This window comes from Rhinatrema bivittatum, chromosome 1, assembly GCF_901001135.1.
Source record: "Rhinatrema bivittatum chromosome 1, aRhiBiv1.1, whole genome shotgun sequence".
NCBI classification, from domain to species: domain Eukaryota; kingdom Metazoa; phylum Chordata; class Amphibia; order Gymnophiona; family Rhinatrematidae; genus Rhinatrema; species Rhinatrema bivittatum.
This window is the reverse complement of record NC_042615.1, coordinates 831,701,116-831,727,179: the sequence shown is the minus strand read 5'-3', so window position 1 is coordinate 831,727,179 and position 26,064 is coordinate 831,701,116. Positions and strand designations below refer to the sequence as shown.

The following is a 26,064-nucleotide window of genomic DNA, read 5'->3' as shown; positions in this document are numbered from 1 at the left end:
AATACTCTCTGCCTTCCCTTCGTACATTTCCTTAGGGGCTTTCTTTCCTCCTCTCTCCTTGTTGCGTGTCTGCCAGGCTCTTTCTCCCATTTTTAGGCCATTGGGCTGACCTAAGCCTCCATTGCTGCTGTTTCTTGCACCGCAGCCTTGCCAGTACCTGTAGCAACCTCGCAGAAGGCCGGACGGTCAAGGAGCAGGGCAGGTTCACGCAACTTTTCTTTACTGCGTGGAAATGTGCAACCAGGTGAGAAAGTCTCTCTCCCCCAATCACAACTCTGTAACAACGGAGGCAAGGCCAGTTTTATCCCTGAAGCTTGATATTTCATCAGCAGGTTAACACCCCAGGCCGCACCCTGCGTGCTTGGAGCTCCTTCTTCCTTTCAGATGCAAGCTATGAGGTCGGCTCTAGGATCCGCAAAGAGAAGCTTATTTCTTTATTTATTTTTATTCCGCCTCTCGGGCACTTCCGAGCCGACCACGTTCAGGTACGGGGGATTTCCCTGTCCCCAGAGGGCTCTCACAACCTTGCCCCCAAAAAGAACCGCCCTTCGTATCAAACCTTGCCAAGAGGCAGGGCCTCCCAGACCCCTCCCCCCCCCAACATTAATCATAATCCTGGGGACTCTAGCGGCCCCCCCATCACATGATAAGGGCAAAGGCTGGAAAATGGCGTCGACCAGCCCTGAGTAGGGGGCTCTCCAAGTTGCCGCTAGACCACCGTGGATTGACTTTTGAGGTAAGGGGATGGTCTGGGCCCCCCCCCCCCCTTGACCACCAAGGTCTATTTTCTATATAAGGGGGTGCGAGGGAGCCACCAGGCTCTAGGATTATGGTTCATGTTGGAGGGGGCCTGCTGCTTGGGGTGGGGTTTGGATGCAGGGGGGAGGTTTGGGAAGGGGGTGGGTCATCGCTGTGTGATTATATTTTACATTTTTTTTTACTTTCGGGCCACCTGGCTCACCTTGACCGGCGGCGGGGTCGACTCATGTAAGATGACGGTGGCCCCAGGTTCCGTGGGGCCATCGCCACACAACAGTGAGCCTTTCCCGGGGATATTTTTTAGCACAGTTTTTTCCATGATACAAAATATGGCAGGGAATCCGCCCTGATATTTTTCCAGGGAGGGGTAAAATATAATTGAAATGTCCCCCCTCTCCCCATGGTAACATTTCCCAGCTTGATACATGTCTGACCCCTTTAGTTTGTGCCTGAGGCCGTGAAGTGACACCCAGGGAGGGTCAGGAGGAATAGCAGTGGCTTCCCTGGTTCACAGGTTCCTCCTCCACGCTAAGCCAAAGACACGGAAGATCTCCAAGATACAGAGAAGCAGATTTTGGAGGCGAGAGGGAGAAAGCAATCCTGATTTTTTAAATCAAAGCATCCGAAAGGACGTGTGCTGTGTGGAAAGAGGAGTATGAAACGCCCGGCTCCTTACCAGGGCTGCTGCTGGGTGAACGCTGGCTCTTTCAGAGTGCAGAAAGCGGGAGAGCTTGGTGGCCATGCTCGGATTCCTTCCTCTCTTGCCCGAGTTATCCCGGCTGCTCCCATTCCCTCCTGAGAAGGAAAAGAGGGAGAACACATGAGTAACAGCCAGACCGAGATAATATCTTTATCCTGACAAGACAGCAAACACGGTTCCTGCTGTAGCCCCCCCGAGGGTCACGGGACAGGGCTCTATGAACTTCTGTCCACAGGGAGGGGCAGCGGATCTCCCAGACCCAACTGATGGGGACGCAGCACTCAAACCTGCCTTCAGACAAGCAGCTTCTTCTGAAATCAGTCCCACGGGAATTATCCGACCGGATACAGAAATGTGGGTAGTGAGATCCCATGGCATAAAGGGATCCTCAGACAGAACAGCAGACGTACACAGGGAGGGGCAATATTCAAAGCAACCCTGGAGAGAATTTGAAATGAAGTTGGCCATAGAGGCAAAAACTCATAATAAAAACTTTTTTAAATATATCCAAAGCAAGAAACCTGTGAGGGAGTCGGTTGGACCATTAGATGACCGAGGGGTTAAAGGGGCTCTTAGGGAAGATAAGGCCATTGCAGAAAGACTAAATGAATTCTTTGCTTCTGTGTTTACTAGTGAGGATGTTGGGGAGATACCAGTTCCGGAGTTGGTTTTCAGGGGTGATGAGTCAGACGAACTGAACGAAATCACTGTCAACCTGGAAGATGTAGTAGGCCAGATTGACAAACTAAAGAGTAGCAAGGCACCTGGACCGGATGGTATGCATCCCAGGGTACTAAAGGAACTCAAAAATGAAATTTCTGACCTATTAGTTAAAATTTGTAACCTATCATTAAAATCATCCATTGTACCTGAAGACTGGAGGGTGGCCAATGTAACCCCAATATTTAAAAAAGGCTCCAGGGGTGATCCGGGTAACTATAGACCAGTGAGCCTAACTTCAGTGCCGGGAAAAATAGTGGAAACTATCCTCAAGATCAAAATTGTAGAGCATATAGAAAGACATGATTTAATGGGACACAGTCAACATGGATTTACCCAAGGGAAGTCTTGCCTAACAAACCTGCTTCATTTTTTTGAAGGGGTTAATAAACATGTGGATAAAGGTGAACCGGTAGATGTAGTGTATTTGGATTTTCAGAAGGCGTTTGACAAAGTCCCTCATGAGAGGCTTCTACGAAAACTAAAAAGTCATGGGATAGGAGGCGATGTCCTTTCGTGGATTACAAACTGGTTAAAAGACAGGAAACAGAGAGTAGGACTAAATGGTCAATTTTCTCAGTGGAAAAGGGTAAACAGTGGAGTGCCTCAGGGATCTGTACTTGGACCGGTGCTTTTCAATATATATATCAATGATCTGGAAAGGAATACGATGAGTGACGTTATCAAATTTGCGGATGATACAAAATTATTCAGAGTAGTTAAATCACAAGCAGACTGTGATACATTACAGGAGGACCTTGCAAGACTGGAAGATTGGGCATCCAAATGGCAGATGAAATTTAATGTGGACAAGTGCAAGGTGTTGCATATAGGGAAAAATAACCCTAGCTGTAGTTACACGATGTTAGGTTCCATATTAGGAGCTACCACCCAAGAAAGAGATCTAGGCGTCATAGTAGATAATACATTGAAATCGTCAGCTCAGTGTGCTGCAGCAGTCAAAAAAGCAAATAAAATGTTAGGAATTATTAGGAAGGGAATGGTTAATAAAACGGAAAATGTCATAATGCCTCTATATCGCTCCATGGTGAGACCACACCTTGAATACTGTGTACAATTCTGGTCGCCGTATCTCAAAAAAGATATAGTTGCAATGGAGAAGGTACAGAGAAGGGCAACCAAAATGATAAAGGGGATGGAACAGCTCCCCTATGAGGAAAGGCTGAAGAGGTTAGGGCTGTTCAGCTTGGAGAAGAGACGGCTGAGGGGGGATATCATAGAGGTCTTTAAGATCATGAGAGGTCTTGAACGAGTAGATGTGACTCGGTTATTTACACTTTCGAATAATAGGAGGACTAGGGGGCATTCCATGAAGTTAGCAAGTAGCACATTTAAGACTAATCGGAGAAAATTCTTTTTCACTCAACGCACAATAAATCTCTGGAATTTGTTGCCAGAGGATGTGGTTAGTGCAGTTAGTGTAGCTGGGTTCAAAAAAGGTTTGGATAAGTTCTTGGAAGAGAAGTCCATTAACTGCTATTAATCAAGTTTACTTAGGGAATAGTCACTGCTATTAATTGCATCAGTAGCATGGGAACTTCTAGGTGTTTGGGTAATTGCCAGGTTCTTGTGGCCTGGTTTGGCCTCTGTTGGAAACAGGATGCTGGGCTTGATGGACCCTTGGTCTGACCCAGCATGGCAATTTCTTATGTTCTTATGTTCTTAAGACTGTGCTACTGGCATGTGCGTAAAATTCTGTGCAGACACACAGGGAGGATAACTTGGAAACATGCTCGCCCACGCCCATATACACGTAGATACGTGGGCATGCGTAAAACTGCTGCGGTGTTTAATAACCTGCACGTATAACGCACTCAAGTTATAAAACCCGCATTAATCTACCTGGAAGCAGGTGAGCGCATGCAAAAAATGCATGAACACGTTTTTGCGCTTATCTGGTTAAATTCAGAGTTATCCAGCTAAGTAGCGGCACCGATTACCCTAAGTCAGATAGCTAGATGAGTAGCACTTTTAGACTTAGCCGGCTATCTGATTTAGCATTGTAAGACTTATCTGGCTGAATAGTAAGTTTGTTGCTACTTAGGTGCATAACTCCAAATGTATCCAGATAAGTGCTGCTAGATAGCTGGGTAACTCGGACTTTAAGTAGCAAAGCTGCCACTCAGCCAGGTAACTATGCACCACTGGTGTACCCGGGAATGTTTATGTCTAATTTTAAAGTGATATGTGAGCAGATTTAGATGCATTTACCCCCCCTCCCTCATAAATCAGGTTTTACGTGAGTAAGTCGTGGGATTTTCTAACAATGAAATGAGCAGTTCTACCAAGTAGTCTGCCAGTTTACTCAGTCCTTCTGCAGGTCATCAGGACCCTCCTGGCTTTCCAACCTGGAGTCTCCCTTTTCACCCAGACCCCCTCACCCAGTCAGCACTTCGCTTTTAAGACGTTTACAGTCCCTTACTCCAGATATTGGGAAGCAGTCAATATACGCAAGTAATCTACACGGGCACATTGCTCAGGAAAATAGTAACTTTATTTATTTATAGACATTTAAAAAAACACTCAAAGCGATGGACAACCTTTAAACACAAGATTCAATGCAACAAATGTCCCTCAGAACAAGAGCTTCCCCGTAATCCACTTGCACTCGCTCCCACTGCTCAAATAATTTAATAAAGGCTCTTCACGTAAGCCATCTTTTCAACTTTTTCCTGACCTGTTTCAAACCGCTTTCTGCTCGCGAGTCACATGCAAGGCACTCCATAGGCTTGGTCTGGCAGCCGAGAAAGATCCATTGAACAGCCGTAGTGCCAAAAGGGTCTTGTGGATGGCCACTGCAGGAAACATTTCCCTGCTGATCTTAAATTCCCCCCTACCTCCTACCATCTTAGAGCACTTTTTAAATGCGGTAGACCCTAGCTTCTCAGCACTTTGAAGGCCGTTTTTAGCTACTTAAATTTGCATCATGCACCACTGACAACCAATTTCAACCCACAGTAGTGGCGTAGCCGGAGTTTTTCATGAGCTGCCTATAATAATACGGGCTGCTATATTTTGAATCAACTGTAATCTGCGAGTCATCTTGCCAGGCAACCCTAGATAATATATTGCATTGAATAATCTATATGGAAATAAATAGTGCCATGCACTATTATTCATAGTGCTTGAAATTCCAAATAAGGTCTGAGTTGTCTTATCATTTTCAATTTCACAAAAGTATTTTGTGCAACTTAAGAAAATGCCAAACTAGATCTGAGCAAGGGTCCATCAAGCCCAGCATCCTGTTTCCAACAGTGGCCAATCCAGGCCATAAGAACCTGGCAAGTACCCAAAAACTAAGTCTATTCCATGTTACCATTGCTAGTTATAGCAGTGGCTGCCAATTTCATTAATAGCAGGTAATGGACTTCTCCTCCAAGAAATGATCCAATCCTTTTTTAAACCCAGCTATACTAACTGCACTAACCACATTCTCTGGCAACAAATTCCAGACTTTAATTGTGCGTTGAGTAAAAAAGAACTTTCTCTGATTAGTTTTAAATGTGCCCCATGCTAACTTCATGGAGTGTCCCCTAGTCTTTCTACTATCCGAAAGAGTAAATAACCGATTCACATCTACCCGTTCTAGACCTCTCATGATTTTAAACACCTCTATCATATCCCCACTCAGCCGTCTCTTCTCCAAGCTGAAAAGTCCTAACCTCTTCAGCCTTTCCTCATAGGGGAGCTGTTCCATTCCCCTTATCATTTTGGTAGCCCTTCTCTGTACCTTCTCCATCGCAATTATATCTTTTTTGAGATGCGGCAACCAGAATTGTACACAGTATTCAAGGTGCGGTCTTACCATGGAGCGATACAGAGGCATTATGACATTTTCCGTTTTATTAACCATTCCCTTCCTAATAATTCCCAACATTCTGTTTGCTTTTTTGACTGCTGCAGCACACTGCACCGACAATTTCAATGTGTTATCCACTATGACACCTAGATCTCTTTCTTGGGTGGTACCACCTAATATGGAACCCAACATTGTGTAATTATAGCATGGGTTATTTTTCCCTATATGCAACACCTTGCACTTATCCACATTAAATTTCATCTGCCATTTGGATGCCCAATCTTCCAGTCTTGCAAGGTCTTCCTGCAATTTATCACAATCTGCTTGTGATTTAACTACTCTGAACAATTTTGTGTCATCTGCAAATTTGATGACCTCACTCGTCGTATTTCTTTCCAGATCATTTATAAATATATTGAAAAGTAAGGGTCCTACATTTTAAATTTTTTTTGGTCCATTTCTTTCCCACTCCCTCCCCCTCATTCTCCTTCCCCCTCATTCTCCCTTCCACCTCCCTTCCCCATTCTCCCTCCCACCTCTATTCTCCCTCTCACCTCCCTCCTCTAGTCTCTCTCCCTCTCACCTTCCCCCCTCCCCTCACTCTCCCCTCAGTCCCTCCCCCCCTCTCTCAATCCCCTCCCCTTTCAGCTCATCCACAACCCCTTCCCTTGGATGGCGCAGACGGAAGATCTCCGGTGGGATGGTCCATCTCTCGCGCGCGCCGCTACTGCTCCTCCCAGTGCCATTTTTTTCAGGCACACTCCGCTCTGACCGACGTGCTCGCCCGCGCATGCGCAGTAGAGCTGCTCTCTACTGCGCATTTGCGGCACATCGGTCAGGGCTCCATTATCTAGTAGATTGAAAAGTAAGGTCCCAATACAGATCCCTGAGGCACTCCACTGTCCACTCCCTTCCACTGAGAAAATTGCCCATTTAATCCTACTCTCTGTTTCCTGTCTTATAGCCAGTTTGCATTCCACGAAAGGACATCGCCACCTATCCCATGACTTTTTACTTTTCCTAGAAGCCTCTCATGAGGAACTTTGTCAAACGCCTTCTGAAAATCCAAGTATACTACATCTACCGGTTCACCTTTATCCACATGTTTATTCACCCCTTCAAAAAAGTGAAGCAGATTTGTGAGGCAAGACTTGCCCTGGGTAAAGCCATGCTGACTTTGTTCCATTAAACCATGTCTTTCTATATGTTCTGTGATTCTGATGTTTAGAACACTTTCCACTATTTTTCCTGGCACTGAAGTCAGGCTAACCGGTCTGTAGTTTCCCGGATCACCCCTGGAGCCCTTTTTAAATATTGGGGTTACATTTGCTATCCTCCAGTCTTCAAGTACAATGGATGATTTTAATGACAGGTCAGAAATTTTTACTAATAGGTCTGAAATTTCATTTTTTAGTTCCTTCAGAACTCTGGGGTGTATACCATCCGGTCCAGGTGATTTACTACTCTTCAGTTTGTCAGTCAGGCCTACCACATCTTCTAGGTTCACCGTGATTTGGTTCAGTCCATCTGAATCATTACCCATGAAAACCTTTTCCAGTACGGGTACCTCCCCAACATCCTCTTCACTAAACACCGAATCAAAGAAATCATTTAATCTTTCTGCGATGGCCTTCTCTTCTCTAAGTGCCCTTTTAACCCCTCGATCATCTAACAGTCCAACTGACTCCCTCACAGGCTTTCTGCTTCAGATATATTTTAAGTTTTTACTGTGAGTTTTTGCCTCTACAGCCAACTTCTTTTCAAATTCTCTCTTAGCCTGTCTTATCAATGTCTTACATTTAACTTGCCAATGTTTATGCATTATCCTATTTTCTTCTGTTGGATCCTTTTTCCAATTTTTGAATGAAGATCTTTTGGCTAAAATAGCTTCTTTCACCTCCCCTTTTAACCATGCCGGTAATCGTTTTGCCTTCTTTCCAACTTTCTTAATGTGTGGAATACATCTGGACTGTGCTTCTAGAATGGTATTTTTTTTAACAATGACCACGCCTCTTGGACATTTTTTACCTTTGTAGCTGCTCCTTTCAGTTTTTTTCTAACAATTTTTCTCATTTATCAAAGTTTCCCTTTTGAAAGTTTAGCACGAGAGCAGTGGATTTGCTTACTGTCCCCCTTCCAGTCATTAATTCAAATTTGATCGTATTATAAGAACATAAGAACATAAGAAAATGCCATACTGGGTCAGACCAAGGGTCCATCAAGCCCAGCATCCTGTTTCCAACAGTGGCCAATCCAGGCCATAAGAACCTGGCAATTACCCAAAAACTAAGTCTATACCATGTAACCATTGCTAATGGCAGTGGCTATTCTCTAAGTGAACTTAATAGCAGGTAATGGACGTCTCCTCCAAGAACTTATCCAATCCTTTTTTAAACACAGCTATACTAACTGCACTAACCAGTAACCACATCCTCTGGCAACAAATTCCAGAGTTTAATTGTGCGTTGAGTAAAAAAGAACTTTCTCCGATTAGTTTTAAATGTGCCCCATGCTAACTTCATGGAGTGCCCCCTAGTCTTTCTACTATCCGAAAGAGTAAATAACCGATTCACATCTACCCATTCTAGACCTCTCATGATTTTAAACACCTCTATCATATCCCCCCTCATCCATCTCTTCTCCAAGCTGAAAAGTCCTAACCTCTATTGCCAAGCGGCCTCACCACCGTTACCTCTCTCACCAAGTCCTGTGCTCCACTGAGAATTAGATCTAAAATTTCTCCCTGTCTTGTCAGTTCCTGAACCAATTGCTCCATTAAAATGTCATTTATTCCATCCAGGAACTTTATATCTCTAGCATGTACCGATGATACATTTACCCAGTCAATATTGGGGTAATTGAAGTCTCCCATTATTACTGCACTACCAATTTGGTTATCTTCCCTAATTTCTCTTAGCATTTCACTGTCCGTCTCACCATCTTGACCAGGTGGACGGTAGTATACCCCTATCACTGTAGTCTTCTCCGACACACAAGGGATTTCTACCCATAAAGATTCAACTTTGTATTTAGTCTCATGCAGGATGTTTATCCTGTTGGACTCTATGCCATCCCGGACATAAAGCGCCACACCTCCTCCCGAGTGCTCCTCTCTGTCATTGCGATATAATTTGTACCTCAGTATAGCACTGTCCCATTGGTTATCCTCTTTCCACCATGTCTCTGAGATGCCAATTAAGTCTATGTCATCATTCACTGCTATACATTCTAATTCTCCCATCTTACTTCTTAGACTTCTGGCATTAGCATACAAACATTTCAAAATGTGTTTTTTGTTTGTATTTTCATTCTGCCTTTTAATTGATAGGGATAAGTTAGAATTTTTTAGCTCAGGTGAGTTTTTAGTTACAGGCACTTGGACTACTTTTCTTATTATTGGAACCTCACTGTCGGGATGCCCTAATTCTAATGCATCATTAGTATCCTTTAAAGATACCTCTCTCCGAACCATGCGCTGCTGAGCGACTGTCGGCTTTCCCCTTTGTTCTAGTTTAAAAGCTGCTCTATCTCCTTTTTGAAAGTTAGCGCCAGCAGTCTGGTTCCACCCTGGTTAAGGTGGAGCCCATCCCTTCGGAAGAGACTCCCCCTTCCCCAAAAGGTTCCCCAGTTCCTAACAAAACTGAATCCCTCTTCCTTGCACCATCGTCTCATCCACGCATTGAGACTCCGGAGCTCTGCCTGCCTCTGGTGACCTGCGCGTGGAACAGGGAGCATTTCAGAGAATGCTACCCTGGAGGTTCTGGATTTCAGCTTTCTACCTAAGAGCCTAAATTTGGCTTCCAGAACCTCCCTCCCACATTTTCCTATGTCATTGGTGCCCACGTGTACCACGACAGCCGGCTCCTCCCCAGCACTGTCTAAATCCTATCTAGGTCCGCCACCTTTGCACCAGGTAGGCAAGTTACCAGGCGATCCTCATGCCCACCATCCACCCAGCTATCTACATTCCTAATAATCGATTCACCAACTATGACGTCCGATCTAACCGTTCCCCCTGCAAGCAATTGTTACATAAAAGAAAGGATATGTTGATTTAATTATTTCTCAAGTCTCAATTTGTGAATGATTCAGGATAAGGCTCCATTGCCTGACTACGCTGTTACCTCTCTCCAGACCCAGACCTCTGCATTGTTTGACTACGCTTCTAGACTATCTCTGTGATCAGACCTCTGCCTTGCTTGCCACTGCTTCCAGATTGCCGCCAGCCCTGATTCAAGCTTGTTTCTCAAACGCCTCTTCTGCCCACTTCCTGGACTTGGTCAATTCAGGCTTCGGCCTGTTCTTGCTTGGGCGCCCTCTGTCTGCCTTCGTTCCTTAGGCGCCCGAGTCTCCAGGACACTACCTTGTCCAGTGTAAGACTGTACCATCTCTCTCCTGCTGTCTCTGGGCTGAAGTCGATCTTCTCATCGACTACATACAGAGGCCCATCTAAGTCCAGCCGGCCCCGGCACCCAAAGGCTCAACCTGCGGGGGAACGAGGGCTGGTATTGGTGAAGCTCCAAAATGTACTGACTGTAAGAGCAGGGGAAAGAAACATTCAGGTATGTAGCAGAGTACAATACACTGCAAGGGTGCAGTGAGGGAGGTGGCAGGGTGCTGAGCACGGGCCGCAGCAGGAAGACTATTCAAGATGAAGCTTGTACGGCTGACGGCTGGGAGACCTAAGCACAGACGGTGATTGTAAGAGCATAAAAGAGTTGTAGCCAGAGCCAGAGTAATGAAAGCAACCTTAAGTAGGGAGACCAAATGATCCTTATCTGCTGACACCCACTGTGTTAACTTCTTACTGACATCCAGGGTCCTCCAAAGGTAAATAAATCTGTCATACCCCTCTAAATAATATAAATTTCTTGTTGACAGGAATGTTGCAGTCCAGGAAGCTGCAGACCAGGAGTGAACCCTTGGGCCGAACTACCCCAGGATAGGGCAGGTCGGGAGGCGGAGCCACAGGCAGAGGTCTTCACCCGGGAACCAGGAACCCCCCAGGAGGAGCCTGTAGGGTCCTAGATCCTTGGGACTTAGGAGCAAGTGTAAGTCTCTATAGTAGCAGATGGCCTGGGCTGAGAGTAAGGTACGATAGTCCAGTAGACTGGGGCTAGTGGAGTCCAGCAGTGCTGGAGCAGGCGGGGCAGATACAGAGTCTTAGTGTGCAGAGCACTGAAGCAAGCTGTGAGCAGGAACGGAGTCTGTAGTGTGCAGAGAACTGGAACAGACAGTGAGCAGGAACGGAGTCTGTAGCGTGCTGTGAGCTGGAGCAAGCTGTGAACTGGAACGGAGTCTGTAGCGTGCTGTGAGCTGGAGCAAGCTGTGAGCTGGAACGGAGTCTGTAGCGTGCTGAGAACTGGAGCAAGCTGTGAGCTGGAACGGAGCCTATAGCGTGCTGTGAGCTGGAGCAAGCTGTGAGCTGGAGCAAGAGACGAACCCAAGTCAGGCTGGCAACCGGCTGGAGCGGAACCAAGCACGAGCAAGGTCGGTGGCCTGCGGCGAGCAGAAGCGGAGTCAGGAACAGGCTGAGGTCGATGGCAGGCGGCAGGCAGAAGCGGAGTCAGGAACAGGCTGAGGTCGATGGCAGGCGGCAGACAGAAGCGGAGTCAGGAACGAGCTGAAGTCAAGTCAGGAACGTGGAACATGTGAAGCGCAACTTAGAACTACTATCCAGTAGCAACCCTCGTTGCAAGGCAATGAGATGGGAAGCGAACGCCGGTTAAATCGAGCTTGGGGCGTGGCGTCGTTAACCCGGGCAGGGCCCGGCTTCCGGTGGCTGTGCGTCCATAGTGCGCGTCCTCGCGCGCGTGGTGGCAGGGAGGTGAGCCGGCAATGGCGGACGTCCTGAAGGATCAACAGAGCCACGAGAACGGCATTTCCACCACCGTAGGTAAGCACCATGCAGAGCGGGCAGAGGGGAAGCGGTGGAGACCGCAACAGTACCCCCCCCTTTACGGCCCCTCTTGAGAGGCCCGGGCTTTCCTGGATGGTCCCGGTGGAACTGATGCAAGAGGTCTTTGTCCAAAATATTACGGCTAGGCTCCCAGGTGTTATCTTCGTCACCACAGCCCTCCCAGGCCAGCAGGTACTCCCATCTTCGGTTGTGGAACCAGATATCTAGCACTTCCCGTACTTGATACGTGGGATCATCATCGATGGTCGTGATCGCAGAGTCTGGAGGCGTGCGATGGTACCGGGAGAGAACTACAGGTTTGAGCAGTGAGGCGTGAAAGACATTGTGGACCCGGAAGAAAGATGGCAATCTAAGCCGATAGGACACCAGGCCCACTCGTTCTGCAATTCGAAAGGGTCCACAGAACTTCGGAGCGAATCTCCGAGAGGGAAGTCGGAGGTGCAGATTCTTCGTGCTGAGCCAGACTCTATCCCCTGGCTGGAACGTGGGAGCTGGTCGGCAATGACGATCAGCCGTCTGTTTGGCCCCAGCGGCTGCGCGGAGAAGCTGTTTTTGCGTCAGGTGCCACAATGCCTGAAGCTGCTGGGCTGTTACCTGAACAGCAGGTGAGGCACTGGGAGCCTCCAGCGGAAGCGGGGGCCGCAACGGCTTTCCGTACACCAGATGGAATGGTGACTTGCCAGTGGCAACATGGACCTGGTTGTTATATGCGAATTCCGCTCAGGGCAGGAGCTCCGACCAATTGTCTTGCCTCTCGTTAATGCCTCTCGTTAATGAAGGCCCGGAGGTATGCTTTTAGGGTCCTATTCATCCTCTCGGTCTGTCCATTGCTTTGAGGATGGAAGGCCGTGGAGAAACTAAGTTTCACCCTAAAGCATTTGCAGAGCGCTCTCCAGTAGCGGGCTACAAACTGAGACCCCCTGTCCAACACGATGTCCTGGGGAAGGCTGTGGAGCTTAAAAACATGTTGGGCGAATAAATGAGCCAGCTCGGGTGCAGAGGGAAGTTTCGGAAGAGGAACCAGATGGACCATTTTCGAAAAACGGTCAACTGTGACCCAGATGACCGTATGTCCATTAGACGGAGGCAGGTCAACTATGAAGTCCGTAGCTATATGGGTCCATGGCTCAGTAGGGACCGGAAGTGGTTGGAGTAGGCCGCAAGGGGAGCCAGGATTGGGCTTCTGACAGGCACAGATGGGGCATGAAGCCACGTAGGAAGCAACATCACGCCGGATGCTAGGCCACCAGTAATACCGGTTAATGAGTTCCAGGGTCCTTTCTCGTCCGGCATGTCCTCCGATCAAGGAGTCGTGAGCCCAACGTAAGGCGGTCAGCCGATCCCGGCGCGAGAGCACCGTTCTGTCTTGCGAGAGAATAGTCATGGCAGAGAGACGAACTTTAGCAGGGTCCAAAATGAATTGAGGTGGCTCATGGTCCTCTTCAGTACAGGAGGTGCGAGACAGGGCATCTGCCCGGAGGTTCTTGGCCGCAGGGCGATACTGTACAACAAAGTTGAAGCGACTGAAAAACAAGGCCCAGCGGGCTTGGCGAGGGTTCAGTCTTTGAGCCTGGGTCAGGAATTCTAAATTTTTGTGATCTGTGTACACAGTGGTGGTATGCAGGGAACCCTCGAGCCACTGTCTCCATTCCTCGAGGGCGAGTTTTATTGCTAGCAGCTCTTTATCTCCAATGGAGTAATTACTTTCAGCGGGCGAGAACTTCCTGGAGAAGTACGAGCAGGAAAGAAGTTGTCCGGAGTCGGAATGCTGGCTGAGGACCGCTCCCACGGCGATACTGGAGGCATCAACCTCCACGATGAATGGTCATGAGGGGTCCGGGTGTCGGAGGCAGACATCTGACAGGAAGGCCTCCTTGAGATCAGAAAAAGCTGCAACCGCAGCATCAGGCCAATGTTTAGCATCAGCTCCTTTACGGGTCAGGGTTGTAAGAGGAGCCACTCGGTGAGAGTATCGTGGGATAAAATGTCTATAAAAATTCGCAAAGCCCAGGAACCGTTGGAGAGCTTTAAGACCCATGGGCCGGGGCCATTTGGTAATGGCCGCTACTTTCTCTGGGTCCATACAAAACCCGGTAGCAGAGATAATATAGCCCAGGAAAGGTAGAGACTCGGCCTCGAAGACACATTTCTCCAATTTGGCGTAGAGATGATTAGCTCGGAGGGCCTGGAGGACCTGGCGGACATGCTGGTGGTGAGAGTTCAAGTCTTTGGAATATATGAGCACGTCGTCGAGATAGACTATCACATGAGAATGGAGCATCTCTCGAAGCACCTCGTTCAGGAGGTGCTGGAAGACGGCGGGGGCATTACAGAGCCCGAAGGGCATCACGAGGTACTCATAATGCCCGTCTCTAGTGTTGAATGCCGTCTTCCATTCGTCACCTGGACGTATGCGGACGAGGTTGTAGGCTCCTCGGAGGTCCAATTTAGTAAAGATACGAGCCCCTTGGAGACGGTCCAGCAATTCCGGAAAAAGCGGGAGAGGATACCGGTCCCACTTAGTGATGGCGTTGAGGCCGCGATAATCAATACACGGCCGGAGCGAGCCATCCTTCTTGGCCACGAAAAAGAATCCGGCTCCTGCCGGTGAACGGGATGGCCGGATGAACCCCTTAGCAAGGTTCTCGGAGATATACTGGGACATTTGCCTTGGTCTCGGGCAATGAGAGGGGATACACACGGCCCCGGGGCGGTGTGGTACCTGGAACCAGATCAATGGGACAGTCAAACGGTCTGTGCCCAGGAAGGATCTCCGCCATCTCTTTGGAGAAGACATCTTGGAAACTCTGGTAGGCCTCAGGCAGGAGATGCGAAGAACAGAGACGCAGAGAGTGAGGAGGACGTGGGAGGTGTAGGCATTGGTCAAAGCAGGCAGGGCCCCAGCTGACTAATTGGAAATCATCCCATCTGATGACGGGAGAGTGTTGTCGAAGCCACGGAAGTCCCAACACCAGCGGATGCACTGCTCGTTCCAGGATGAGAAAAGAGATTTCCTCGGAATGAAATAGACCTGTCTGCAAAGTCACTGGTTCCGTGGAACAGGAGATAATCCCAGGGAGCAAGGTCCCTCGGATCGAGGAGATCCGTAGAGGAGGAACCTTCTGTACGGTAGGCAGGGCAAGTTGCGTTACCAGCTCGGCCACAATAAAGTTTCCCTCGGCTCCAGAATCGACAAAGGCCCGAATCTGGATCTCCCCACCGGGGTACTTGAGGGTTACAGGAAGTGTGCAGAGAGGAGCTGATCCAGTAGCGCCTAGGTGTAGCTCCTCGGTATAACCTAGGCACGAGCGTTTCCCGGACGCTCAGTACAGGATGACAGGAAATGTCCTTTGCTGCCGCAATATAGGCAGAGGCCTAGGGAGCGCCGTCGGCTTCTCTCTTCTGGAGTAAGCGGTGACCTGCCTAGCTGCATGGGTTCGGACGTGGGTGTAGAAGCCCTCAATGGAGGTGACCTCGAGGAGGCCGGCAGGCGGTGTAGACTTCTGCTAGATGAACGGTCCTCTCTGTCCCGCTGCTGCAGACGGCGGTCTACCTTACCTGCAATGTCCATCAGGTCGTTTAAATCATGAGGGATCTCCCTTCCTGCCAGTTCATCCTTAATCCGACCAGCCAAGCCCTCGAGAAAGATTCCCTTGAGGCAATCGTCCTGCCAAGCCAGCTCCATGGCCAGGGTTCGAAAGTTAATAATATACTCGGCTACCGGGCGTGTGCCCTGTCGGAGGTGCAGGAGCTCTGAGGCCGCTGTGGACTGGCGCACAGGATCATCAAAGACTAGTCGGAACTGAAGAAGGAATTCCTGAAGATTCTGTAGCAGAGGATCGGAGCGTTCCCACAAGGGTGAAGCCCAGTCTAGTGCCTTGCCATCTAGTAAGGAAAAGATATAGGCTACCTTGGCTGCCTCAGAAGGAAACTGGGACGGTAGCAGGGTGAACCGTACTTGACACTGGTTCAGGAACCCACGGCATGTTTTACTGTCCCCAGCGTACCTGCTCGGAGCGGGCAGTATTAGGAACAGACGCCGGTGCAGAAGGCCCTTGACGAGTGGAAGCTTCTAGACGAGAAGCCAACTGGTCCACGGTAGCAGCAAGAGTATCAATGCAGCTTTGCTGATGTTGAAGACGAACTAGTACCTCCTCTGAGCTCACATCCACCGCTGACAGGCGAGTGGGGGAACTTGTCCCCAAGTGTTCAGATAAAGCCTGCATGGATTCCACAACTTGGTCAATGTCCTGTATCTGTAGCTGCATTGAATAGTGCATCTACTGGGCCATTTCAGGCCAGACTAGAGGCATCGGAGACTCCGCCGAGTCCATGGCCTTGCAAACTGTTGCAGTCCAGGAAGCTGCAGACCAGGAGTGAACCCTTGGGCCGAACTACCCCAGGATAGGGCAGGTCGGGAGGCGGAGCCACAGGCAGAGGTCTTCACCCGGGAACCAGGAACCCCCCAGGAGGAGCCCTTAGGGTCCTAGATCCTTGGGACTTAGGAGCACAGTGTAAGTCTCTATAGTAGCAGATGGCCTGGGCTGAGAGTCAGGTACAGTAGTCCAGTAGACTGGGGCTAGTGGAGTCCAGCAGTGCTGGAGCAGGCGGGGCAGATACAGAGTCTTAGTGTGCAGAGCACTGAAGCAAGCTGTGAGCAGGAACGGAGTCTGTAGCGTGCAGAGAACTGGAACAGACAGTGAGCAGGAACGGAGTCTGTAGCGTGTTGTGAGCTGGAGCAAGCTGTGAACTGGAACGGAGTCTGTAGCGTGCTGTGAGCTGGAACGGAGTCTGTAGCGTGCTGAGAACTGGAGCAAGTCAGGAACGTGGAACAAGTGAAGCGCAACTTAGAACTACTATCCAGTAGCGACCCTCGTTGCAAGGCAATGAGATGGGAAGCGAACGCCGGTTAAATCGAGCTTGGGGTGTGGCGTCGTTAACCTGGGCGGGGCCCGGCTTCCAGTGGCTGTGCGTCCATAGTCGCGTCCTCACGCGCGCGCGTGGTGGCAGGGAGGTGAGCCGGCAATGGCGGACGTCCTGAAGGATCAACAGAGCCACGAGAACGGCGTTTCCACCACCGTAGGTAAGCGCCATGCAGAGCAGGCAGAGGGGAAGCGGTGGAGACCGCAACAAGGAAGACATAAGAACATAAGAACATAAGAAATTGCCATGCTGGGTCAGACCAAGGGTCCATCAAGCCCAGCATCCTGTTTCCAACAGAGGCCAAACCAGGCCACAAGAACCTGGCAATTACCCAATCACTAAGAAGATCCCATGCTACTGATGCAATTAATACAGTGGCTATTCCCTAAGTCAACTTGATTAATAGCCATTAATGGACTTCTCCTCCAAGAACTTATCCAAACCTTTTTTGAACCCAGCTACACTAACTGCACTAACCACATCCTCTGGCAACAAATTCCAGAGCTTTATTGTGCGTTGAGTGAAAAATATTTTTCTCCGATTAGTCTTAAATGTGCTACTTGCTTTAGACAGATACTGTATTTTCAGACTGAGACCTATCCATCATCTACCCATAAAGATTCAATTTTGCATTTAGTCTCATGCAGGATGTTTATCCTGTTGGACTCTATGCCATCCTGAACATAAAGCACCACACCGCCTCCCGGGTGCTCCTCTCTGTCATTGCAATATAATTTGTACCCCGGTATAGCACTGTCCCATTGGTTATCCTCCTTCCACCATGTCTCTGAGATGCCAATTAAGTCTATGTCATCATTCACTGCTATACACTCTAACTCTCCCATCTTATGTTCTTACAAAGGTAAAAAGTGTGCAAGAGGCGTGGCCATTGTTAAAAAATACCATCCTGGAAGCACAATCCAGATGTATTCCATTCATTAAGAAAGGTGGAAGGAAAGTAAAATAATTACCATCATGGTTAATAGGTGAGGTGAAAGAGGCTATTTTAGCCAAAAGATCTTCATTCAAAAATTGGAAGAAGGATCCAACAGAAGAAAATAGGAAAATGCATAAGCATAGGCAAGTTAAATGTAAGACATTGATAAGACAGGCTAAGAGAGAATTTGAAAAGAAGTTGGCCGTAGAGGCAAAAACTCACAATAAAAACTTTTCAAAATATGTCCAAAGCAGAAAGCTTGCAAGGGAGTCATTTGGATCATTGGATGATCAAGGGGTTAAAGTAGAGAAGATAAGGCCATCGCGGAAAGATTAAATGATTTCTTTGCTTCAATGTTTACTGAAGAGGATGTTGGGGAGGTACCCATTCCGGAGAAGTTTTTCATGGGTAATGATTCAGATCAACTGAACCAAATCATTGTGAGTTGGGAAGATGTGGTAGACCTGATTGACAAACTGAAGAGTAGTAAATCACCTGGACCGGATGGTATACACCCCAGGGTTCTGAAGGAATTCAAAAATGAAATTTCAGACCTTTTAGTAAAAATTTGTAATCTATCATTAAAATCATCTAATGTACCTGAAGACTGGAAGATGGCTCATGCAACACAGATATTTAAAAAGGGAACCAGGGTGATCTGGGAAACTATAGACCAGTGAGCCTGACTTCAGTGCCGTGAAAAATCATGGAAACTGTTATAAAGAATAAAATCGTAGAGCATATAGAAAGACATGGTTTGATGGGACACAGCCAGCATGGCTTTACCCAAGGGAAGTCTTGCCTCACAAATCTCCATTTTTTTGAAGGGGTGAATAAACATCTGGATAAAGGTGAACCATTACTCCTCCATGCAGTGCACTCCGTTCGGCTTGCATCCCCGTGGGACTTTTTCAGGAATAGCGAACAACTAGGGCTTGAAGCAAAGAAGACATTCAGTAAAGGATGCGAAAACAGAATCCAGAATATTTCAACATGGCTTCTGATTCTAGATCAACCATTTCTCAGAGAAAACGAAAAAGACTGAACAGGAAGGCGAAAGCAGTCTGAGATCTGAAAGCTTAATGCTCAGTCTGAGCGATGAGATCACTCAGCGTCTCCGTCTGTGACCCCCTCAGGCCCATGGCACAGAGCGCTGGGGGTGGAATCTGAACTCGCGTCCCAAAGTGATGCATCCGCGCCCTGGGGCAGTGGGGGATCAGGCCCGGGGGAGGGGAGGGACGGGAAGCACAGGGGTCTCCTTCTGAAAACGCCACAGGGAGCTCTGATGCACACAATCCTGCCTGCTCTGCGGGAAGTGAGGCTGCACCAGGAGCACCCACCATGCAGATTCTGGGGCTCCCCTCAACCCCCCTAGCACCGATTGTACCGTGCATTGCAGAGATGCAGATGTAAAGGGGGAGGTAGGGAGCAGCTTCTCATGGGCCTGTGGGGCGGGAGAACGTTTTCTCAGAGAGCTCTGGTTATGTAAACTCATCGGCCTCCTCTTCATCCCGACCACCACAAGCCTGGAAGGTCAGGTGATTATAGGGGGGGGAGGAGGGGTTCAATTGAGGGCAAGAATTGCTTCATCTAACTGAGTAAAGCTGCCAGAAATCAGAACTCTGCCCCCACGGGCAATACCTAAAATAAAAGCTGGCAGCAGGATTGCAGCACAGTCCTACCTGCATAGGAGCAAGGGAGGGAGGAAAGGGAAAGGCCAGCAGGTAGAAACCCAAAGTCAGGGCACAGCACACCTTTATCCGGCCTCTCGTATCCCAACAGCACTGAAAATGTGCCCTAGAACACCAATACCTCTCCTATTGGAAAGCATAACAAGCTGGGCTGCTGCAGATCCAGACCCAGAAACCGGACGCTGCCAGCATCCCTCACCTGCAGACCCCGCTTAAAACCCAGAATACGGGAGCGCAAACTGGAAACAGAAACGTGCAAGCTAAACGCGAAACAGAAACCCAATTCCATCCATACATAACGCAAGCCTGGGAAATCATGAAAGCGCGCTAAGCGGTATCCTCTCTCCATGCATCATGCAAGTTCTGCAACGGAAATTGTGCAGCGCCGGCAATTCCCACAGGCTGCACAGGTACCGTGCGTTTCCATCCATGCAGGGAGGAAAAGGTACAGTGATAGCGCATTCCTCCCTCCTAGCAGCAGGGATGAGGTGGGAGTGAGGAGAGACAGAATGAAAGGAGGAAAAGGTACAGTGAGGCCCTCCTCCCTCCTAGCAGCAGGGATGAGGTGGGAGTGAGGAGAGGCAGAACGAGGGGAGAAAAAGGTACAGTGAGGCCCTTCTCCCTCCTAGCAGCAGGGATGAGGTGGGAGTGAGGAGAGGCAGAATGAAGGGAGGAAAAGGTACAGTGAGGCCTGAGGAGAGGCAGAACGAAGGGAGGAAAAGGTACAGTGAGGCCCTCCTCCCTCCTAGCAGCAGGGATGAGGTGGGAGTGAGGAGAGACAGAATGAAGGGAGGAAAAGGTACAGTGAGGCCTGAGGAGAGGCAGAACGAGGGGAGGAAAAGGTACAGTGAGGCCCTCCTCCCTCCTAGCAGCAGGGATCAGGTGGGAGTGAGGAGAGACAGGACGAAGGGAGGAAAAGGTACAGTGAGGCCCTCCTCCCTCCTAGCAGCAGGGATGAGGTGGGAGTGAGGAGAGACAGAACGAGGGGAGGAAAGGTACAGTGAGGCCCTCCTCCCTCCTAGCAGCAGGGATGAGGTGGGAGTGAGGAGAGGCAGAATGAAGGGAGGAAAAGGTACAGTGAGGCCCTCCTCCCTCCTAGCAGCAGGGATGAGGTGGGAGTGAGGAGAGACAGAACGAGGGGAGGAAAAGGTACAGTGAGGCCCTCCTCTCTCCTAGCAGCAGGGATGAGGTGGGAGTGAGGAGAGGCAGAACGAAGGGAGGAAAAGGTACAGTGAGGCTCTCCTCCCTCCTAGCAGCAGGGATGAGGTGAGAGTGAGGAGAGGCAGAATGAAGGGAGGAAAAGGTACAGTGAGGCCCTCCTCCCTCCTAGCAGCAGGGATGAGGTGGGAGTGAGGAGAGACAGAATGAAAGGAGGAAAAGGTACAGTGAGGCCCTCCTCCCTCCTAGCAGCAGGGATGAGGTGGGAGTGAGGAGAGACAGAAGGAAGGGAGGAAGGGGCAGACTAGGAACGACCAAGGGTGGGGGAAAGAGCCAGGGATCAAGCTGGCAGGCAAGGTGTCCTGGCATTTAGCCAGGACAGAAACAGAGAAAGGACTGAGGGGGGGAGGGAGTGGGAAGGGTAAGGAGGTGAGAACGTCTCACGGTGTCACCCCTAACCATGACCAGAGCTCCCCTGCGCCCAGGGGCTGTGAGCACTGCCTCTGCTGCATCCCCAGCCACCCCGAGGCTCAGAGACTTGCACTGGGAAGTGAGGCCACGTCAGCTCTGCCACGGAGTCATCAGGCTGGCCCGGGAACCTTTTCTGAGCTTGGACCTGCTCCTATGTCGAGGGTCCCTTATAACGAGATTATTTCAGGCATAGGGAAACGTTCTCTGTGTTCTCCTCAAACAAAACCCAGTTAAGAGCATGAAACTGGTAGAAGAGATGGATGTGTTAAGGCCCCGATGACCCATTCCTAAACCCGAGTCCCCCTGGGCTTGTGTGCACCTGTGCTCTGTGCCTTCCAGGGGGGATGAGGAGCTGGAAAGGGATCTCGAACTGCATCCAGTTAGAGAGAGAGGTAACATCAGGACTCAATCACCCTGCTCCTGAGGCCATGAAACCCATGATCGGCCCTAGCTGGGAGCTTCCAGGGAGAGGCGGACGAGAAGCAGAGGGACACGAGGGCAAGAGAGGAGGGAAGGCTGGAGAGATGAAGGGATGAGATGAAAGGTGGCGAGGAGAGACGGAAGATGAAAGATAGGAGAGATGGTGAGGAGGGAGAGGAGGGGAAGACCTTAGGGAAGGTGAAATGAGGAGGAGACCCAGGAAGAGGAGTTAGGAGAAGGCAGCTAGGAGGACACATCCTGGACCCGTAGGTGACCCTGCAGCATTAGCTCGTTGTATATTATCTGGGAGGGGTGACTCTGCCCTGCCACTCGTGGCTCTCTCCTCTGCATTTAGTATTTACTATGGAAATGCACCCACACACTACCTTCAGCACCCGCCACCCCCATTCCTCTCTCCCTGAAGTCAGCATCCCGGTCTGTCTGAGAAATTTATTTATTTATTTATTTATTTTATAGGTTTTTTTTATATACCGCCGCTCATCAAGGATATCACGTCGGTCTACAGTGAACAGGAACTTACGCCGGAGCGTTATACATTTAACAGGGTTATATAAGCGTTATACATTTAACAAAAGGAAGAATATATATATTTGAACATAAAACAAGTAGAATCTTTTAAAACAGAACTATCGTTTAGGATTAACTGAGCTGAGTTAAACAGAGCTGGAAAGTAAAGGAATTTTAGGAAATTAGGTATGAGGTTAGGGACAGGTTAGGAGGAGATGGAGTTATAAATTAGGAGTGATAAGAGAGGGGAGAAAGCGCTTCAGGTGCAATTAAGAGCAAATGTATGGAAGGGTATTTACAGTAAGGGCATGAAAAAGGGGAACTTAGATATAGTGTAGAGAAAGGGGGTGTCGGGTAAATAAGGCAGGGCATAAAAAGGGGAAGAAAGACATATATATTTCAGGTATAGGCATGTGTAAATAACCATGTCTTGAGTTTTTGCTTGAAAGTTTTGGGAGATGGCTGAAGGCGCAGTTCGGTGGGCAAGGTATTCCATAACACTGGGCCAGCAAAGGAAAGCGCTCGTGCTTTGGTGGAGGCATGGTTATATATTTTGGGTGAGGGGGTCTGTAATGTGGCGAGGTATTGATTTCTGGTAGGTTTAATAGAAGTTTGAAATTGCAGTGAATTATTAAACCATTTCATTTCAGGATTGTGGAGGGCTTTATGGATCAGTGTTAATGTCTTGTACTGTATGCGAGATTGAATGGGGAGCCAGTGTAAATCCTTCAAAACTGGCGTAATGTGTTCCTTTGAGTTTGTGTTGGTAAGGATACGGGCTGCAGTGTTTTGCAGAATTTGTAAGGGGCGGATGGCATTTTTAGGTAGGCCTAGGAGGAGTGAATTGCAATAATCTGTTTTGGAAAACAATATGGCTGACCTGCGGCTCCCGGTGGTCTGAGGGCCCCCCCCCCCCCCCCCCCCGACTCTACACTCCCGAATCACCGACGCCCCTGCCAGCCTCTCTGATAAAGGCAGGCGTGCTGCACTCACGTTTACCCTGGCTCGGCCAGTCTTCGGATTCCTCCTGGGGGTCCACTTGTGCCTGTCTTGCACGAGCAGCCGCGTCCCCGCAGGCTGAAGGTCTGAACCTCCTGCAGGAGGACAGGAGCCTGCCATTTGCATGAAGTCCGTGGGGAAACGCGGCGACCGTGCACGAGAGGATGCGATTAAGGACAAGCATGTCTGCGTCGCCTGACGCTCTGCCAGAGAGGCCTTGCCCGGATGGACGGATGGATGGACGGGTGGATGAGGTCTGCTCTGGATGTTCCTTGAGCTGCTGAAGTGGCTTCCTTCTCTCCTGGATGTACAGTTTTGTTCTTTTTTTTTTTTTGACAATCCTTGAACCATGGACTGAGGATAAACACCGCAAGCAGAGTCAGCTCTTTTGCAACCTGCTTCTCACTCAAGCAACTTTTGAAAGAGTTGGACACTTCCCAGTTTTGCCCGAGAGACAGGGCAACGCTCTCGATGATGTAAAAATGCCGGTTGGCTGACCAGAAGCCAAAAATAAAAGCTGTAAATCAGCAGCCTGCCCTGCAGCCCTCCTCTGCTGACCAGCAGCCTGCCCTCCACCGCTCCCCCGGCTCCCCAGCAGGAGTCTGGCAATGATTGAGAGACAGCACAGGATCACAGGAGTTGGACCCTAGTTCAGGGCTTTCCAAACTGTGGATCAGGACCGGAAATGGGGGGGGGGGTCACCAAACCTTCAGCTGGGTTCAGAAGTGCCTCAAACGGCAGCACATTCAGGCAGCGGCAGCGGCCGTGAGGAGGCCTGTGAGCCACCACGCACTCACAGGCCCTCGCAGGAGGAGGGATTGCTGACAGGTATCCCCGCTGACTGTCATCACTAACAGGGCCGGAGGAAGCATGAGGTGGGCTAGGCAGCTGCCTAGAGCGCCAGAGGTTAGGGGGGGTGATGAGGGGCGTGGCTTCTCTTCCTTCCCACCTGCGTGGCCTGGAAGAGGAAGTGCTGGGTCCGCCCGGGCAGGGAGGAGAGGTCATACAGTTGTGGCCAGAAGCAGGAGAAAAGACAGTGTTATCCCCCCGTCTCAAGAGGAGGCAGCATTGGCTCCGGGCCCCCAGAGTGGTCGTGCAGGAGGAGGAAGAGCAGCAGCCACAGTGTCTCTCCCACCCCCGCACGCAGAGCAGCATCAGCCCCTGCAGCTTCAAGAAAGATGGAGAGGCCCATCTGCAGCAAGGGCTGAAGGAGGAGGCTACCGCCGGACTTGTGCTTCTGATGGGGATGGGGGGGAGGAAATGAGGAAGAGAGAGTGTGTCTGTGTTGGGGTGTGTGAGAGCAGGACTGTGACTCTATGTGCGTGAGAGCATGTCTGTGTATGTGTGAGAGTATGTCTGTGTGTGACCATATCTGTGTATGTGTGTATGTGTTATAGTCCATGTCTCTGAGAGCACATCTGTGTGTGTGAGAGAGAGAGAGCATGTATGTGTGTATGAAACGTGTGTGTGACAAAGCGAGCACGTTTATGTCTGTGTGTGAGAGCATGTATGTATGTGAACATATCTGTGTCTGTGTGTATGTGTGTTATAATCCATGTCTGTAAGAATACATCTGTGTGTGTGTTTGTGTGTGTGTGTGAGCATGTCTATGTATGTGTGAGAGTATGTCTATGTGTGAACATCTGTGTATGTGGTGTATGTGTGTGATAGACCATGTCTGTAAGAACACATCTCTGTGTATGTGAGAGAGCATTTATGTGTGTATGAGATGTCTGTGTGTGAGAAAGTGAGCACGTTTATGTCTGTGTGTGAGAGCATGTATGTGTGTGAGCTTGTGTGTGTGAGTGAACATGTCTGTGTGTGTGAGAGAGAGCATATGTGTGTATGCAATATAGCATGTCAGTAAAAGCATGTCTGTGTGTTGTAGTATGTCTGAATGTGAAAGAGAGAAAGAGCATGACTGTGTGAGTATGTGACTATGAGACATTGTCTTTGTGTGTGAGCATGTCTATGTATGTGTGAGAGCATGTCTGTGCGTGAACATATCTGTGTATGTGTGTGATAGACCATGTCTGTGAGAGCACATCTGTGTGTATGAGATTATGTCTGTGTGTGAGAAAGAAAGCATGTTTGTGTCTGTGTGTGAGAGACCATGTCTATGTGTGTGTGAGCATATGTCTGTGTGTGTGAAATAAAGAGTGTATATGTGTGAGTGTGTGATAGAACATGTCTGTGAGAGAATGTGTGAGAAAGAGCACATCTGTGTCAATGTGTGATAGTATGTCTGAGTGTGAAAGAGAGAGAGAGAGCATGTCTGTGTTAGAACATGCCTATGTTTGTGTGTGTGTGTATGTGAGCATGTGTGTATATATATCTCAGTACTTTATGCTTACTTTATTTTGTATTTTTCAGAGGATCAGTTTGTGTTTTGCACGTGTGACTGAGTTGACGAATTCTGCTAGTGTGTGGGTTCTGTGTAGGGCTCTATAGCAGCCTGGCTTTTTCTGTTTTCCTAATAGGAGGTGTATTGGTGTTTTAGGGCCTGGTGTAATAATTGCAGTTTTGCCTTTTCATGAGCAGGGTTGTTAGGGTTTGAGCGCTGGCAGTTACTGGAGTTTTGATACGGGAGATTTACTCTATTGAAATTGTAATTCAGTTTACTGGTGGATGTCTGAGTGCTAAGCCCATCCCCAGCACACATTACAAGAGACCTCCTACCAATTACAAGGGGTCTTTCTTACTTTTTTTATTTATTTGCAGTACAAGCCGCGTACGTTTCTGGCCACTACCTTTTAATCGCAGTACGCTACCCAACCAAGGCAGCGTTGTGACTTTGTGTTTAAAAAATGTTTTGGGAATGTTTGATTAATTTTAAATTTCTTTTATTCTTTCAGGTCGATGGCTATAGATCTATAGAGGTCTGGGGACTCCAGCGAGATTTACGTCTGATGAGCACAGTTTAAATCTTTATTAGAAACTCAGTGAAGATAAGACTTTAAGTATTCAAATCTTCTGCATGTATCCCAGACTTTCATTAAGCATTGACATATTTATCAG

The 26,064-nt window shown here is 48.9% G+C and overlaps 1 protein-coding gene across 3 annotated transcripts in view; it reads right to left on the bottom strand.

Moving 5' to 3' along the window:
* The window catches only part of LOC115079516 (long-chain-fatty-acid--CoA ligase ACSBG2-like), a 133,283-nt gene extending 109,917 nt beyond the window's left edge, over nucleotides 1-23,366 (bottom strand). For 2 of the 3 annotated variants that reach the window (XM_029583161.1, XM_029583153.1), the window contains exons 1-2: nucleotides 23,041-23,366; nucleotides 1,436-1,554 (exon numbers count right to left, since the gene is read on the bottom strand). In XM_029583161.1, coding sequence (XP_029439021.1) covers nucleotides 1,436-1,554; nucleotides 23,041-23,230 — 309 coding nt within the window. In that variant the 5' untranslated portion in view covers nucleotides 23,231-23,366. The remainder of the gene's footprint in view (nucleotides 1-1,435; nucleotides 1,555-23,040) is intronic. The other variant, XM_029583165.1, reaches the window with a different exon arrangement.
* Between the last annotated feature and the right edge of the window lie 2,698 nt (nucleotides 23,367-26,064).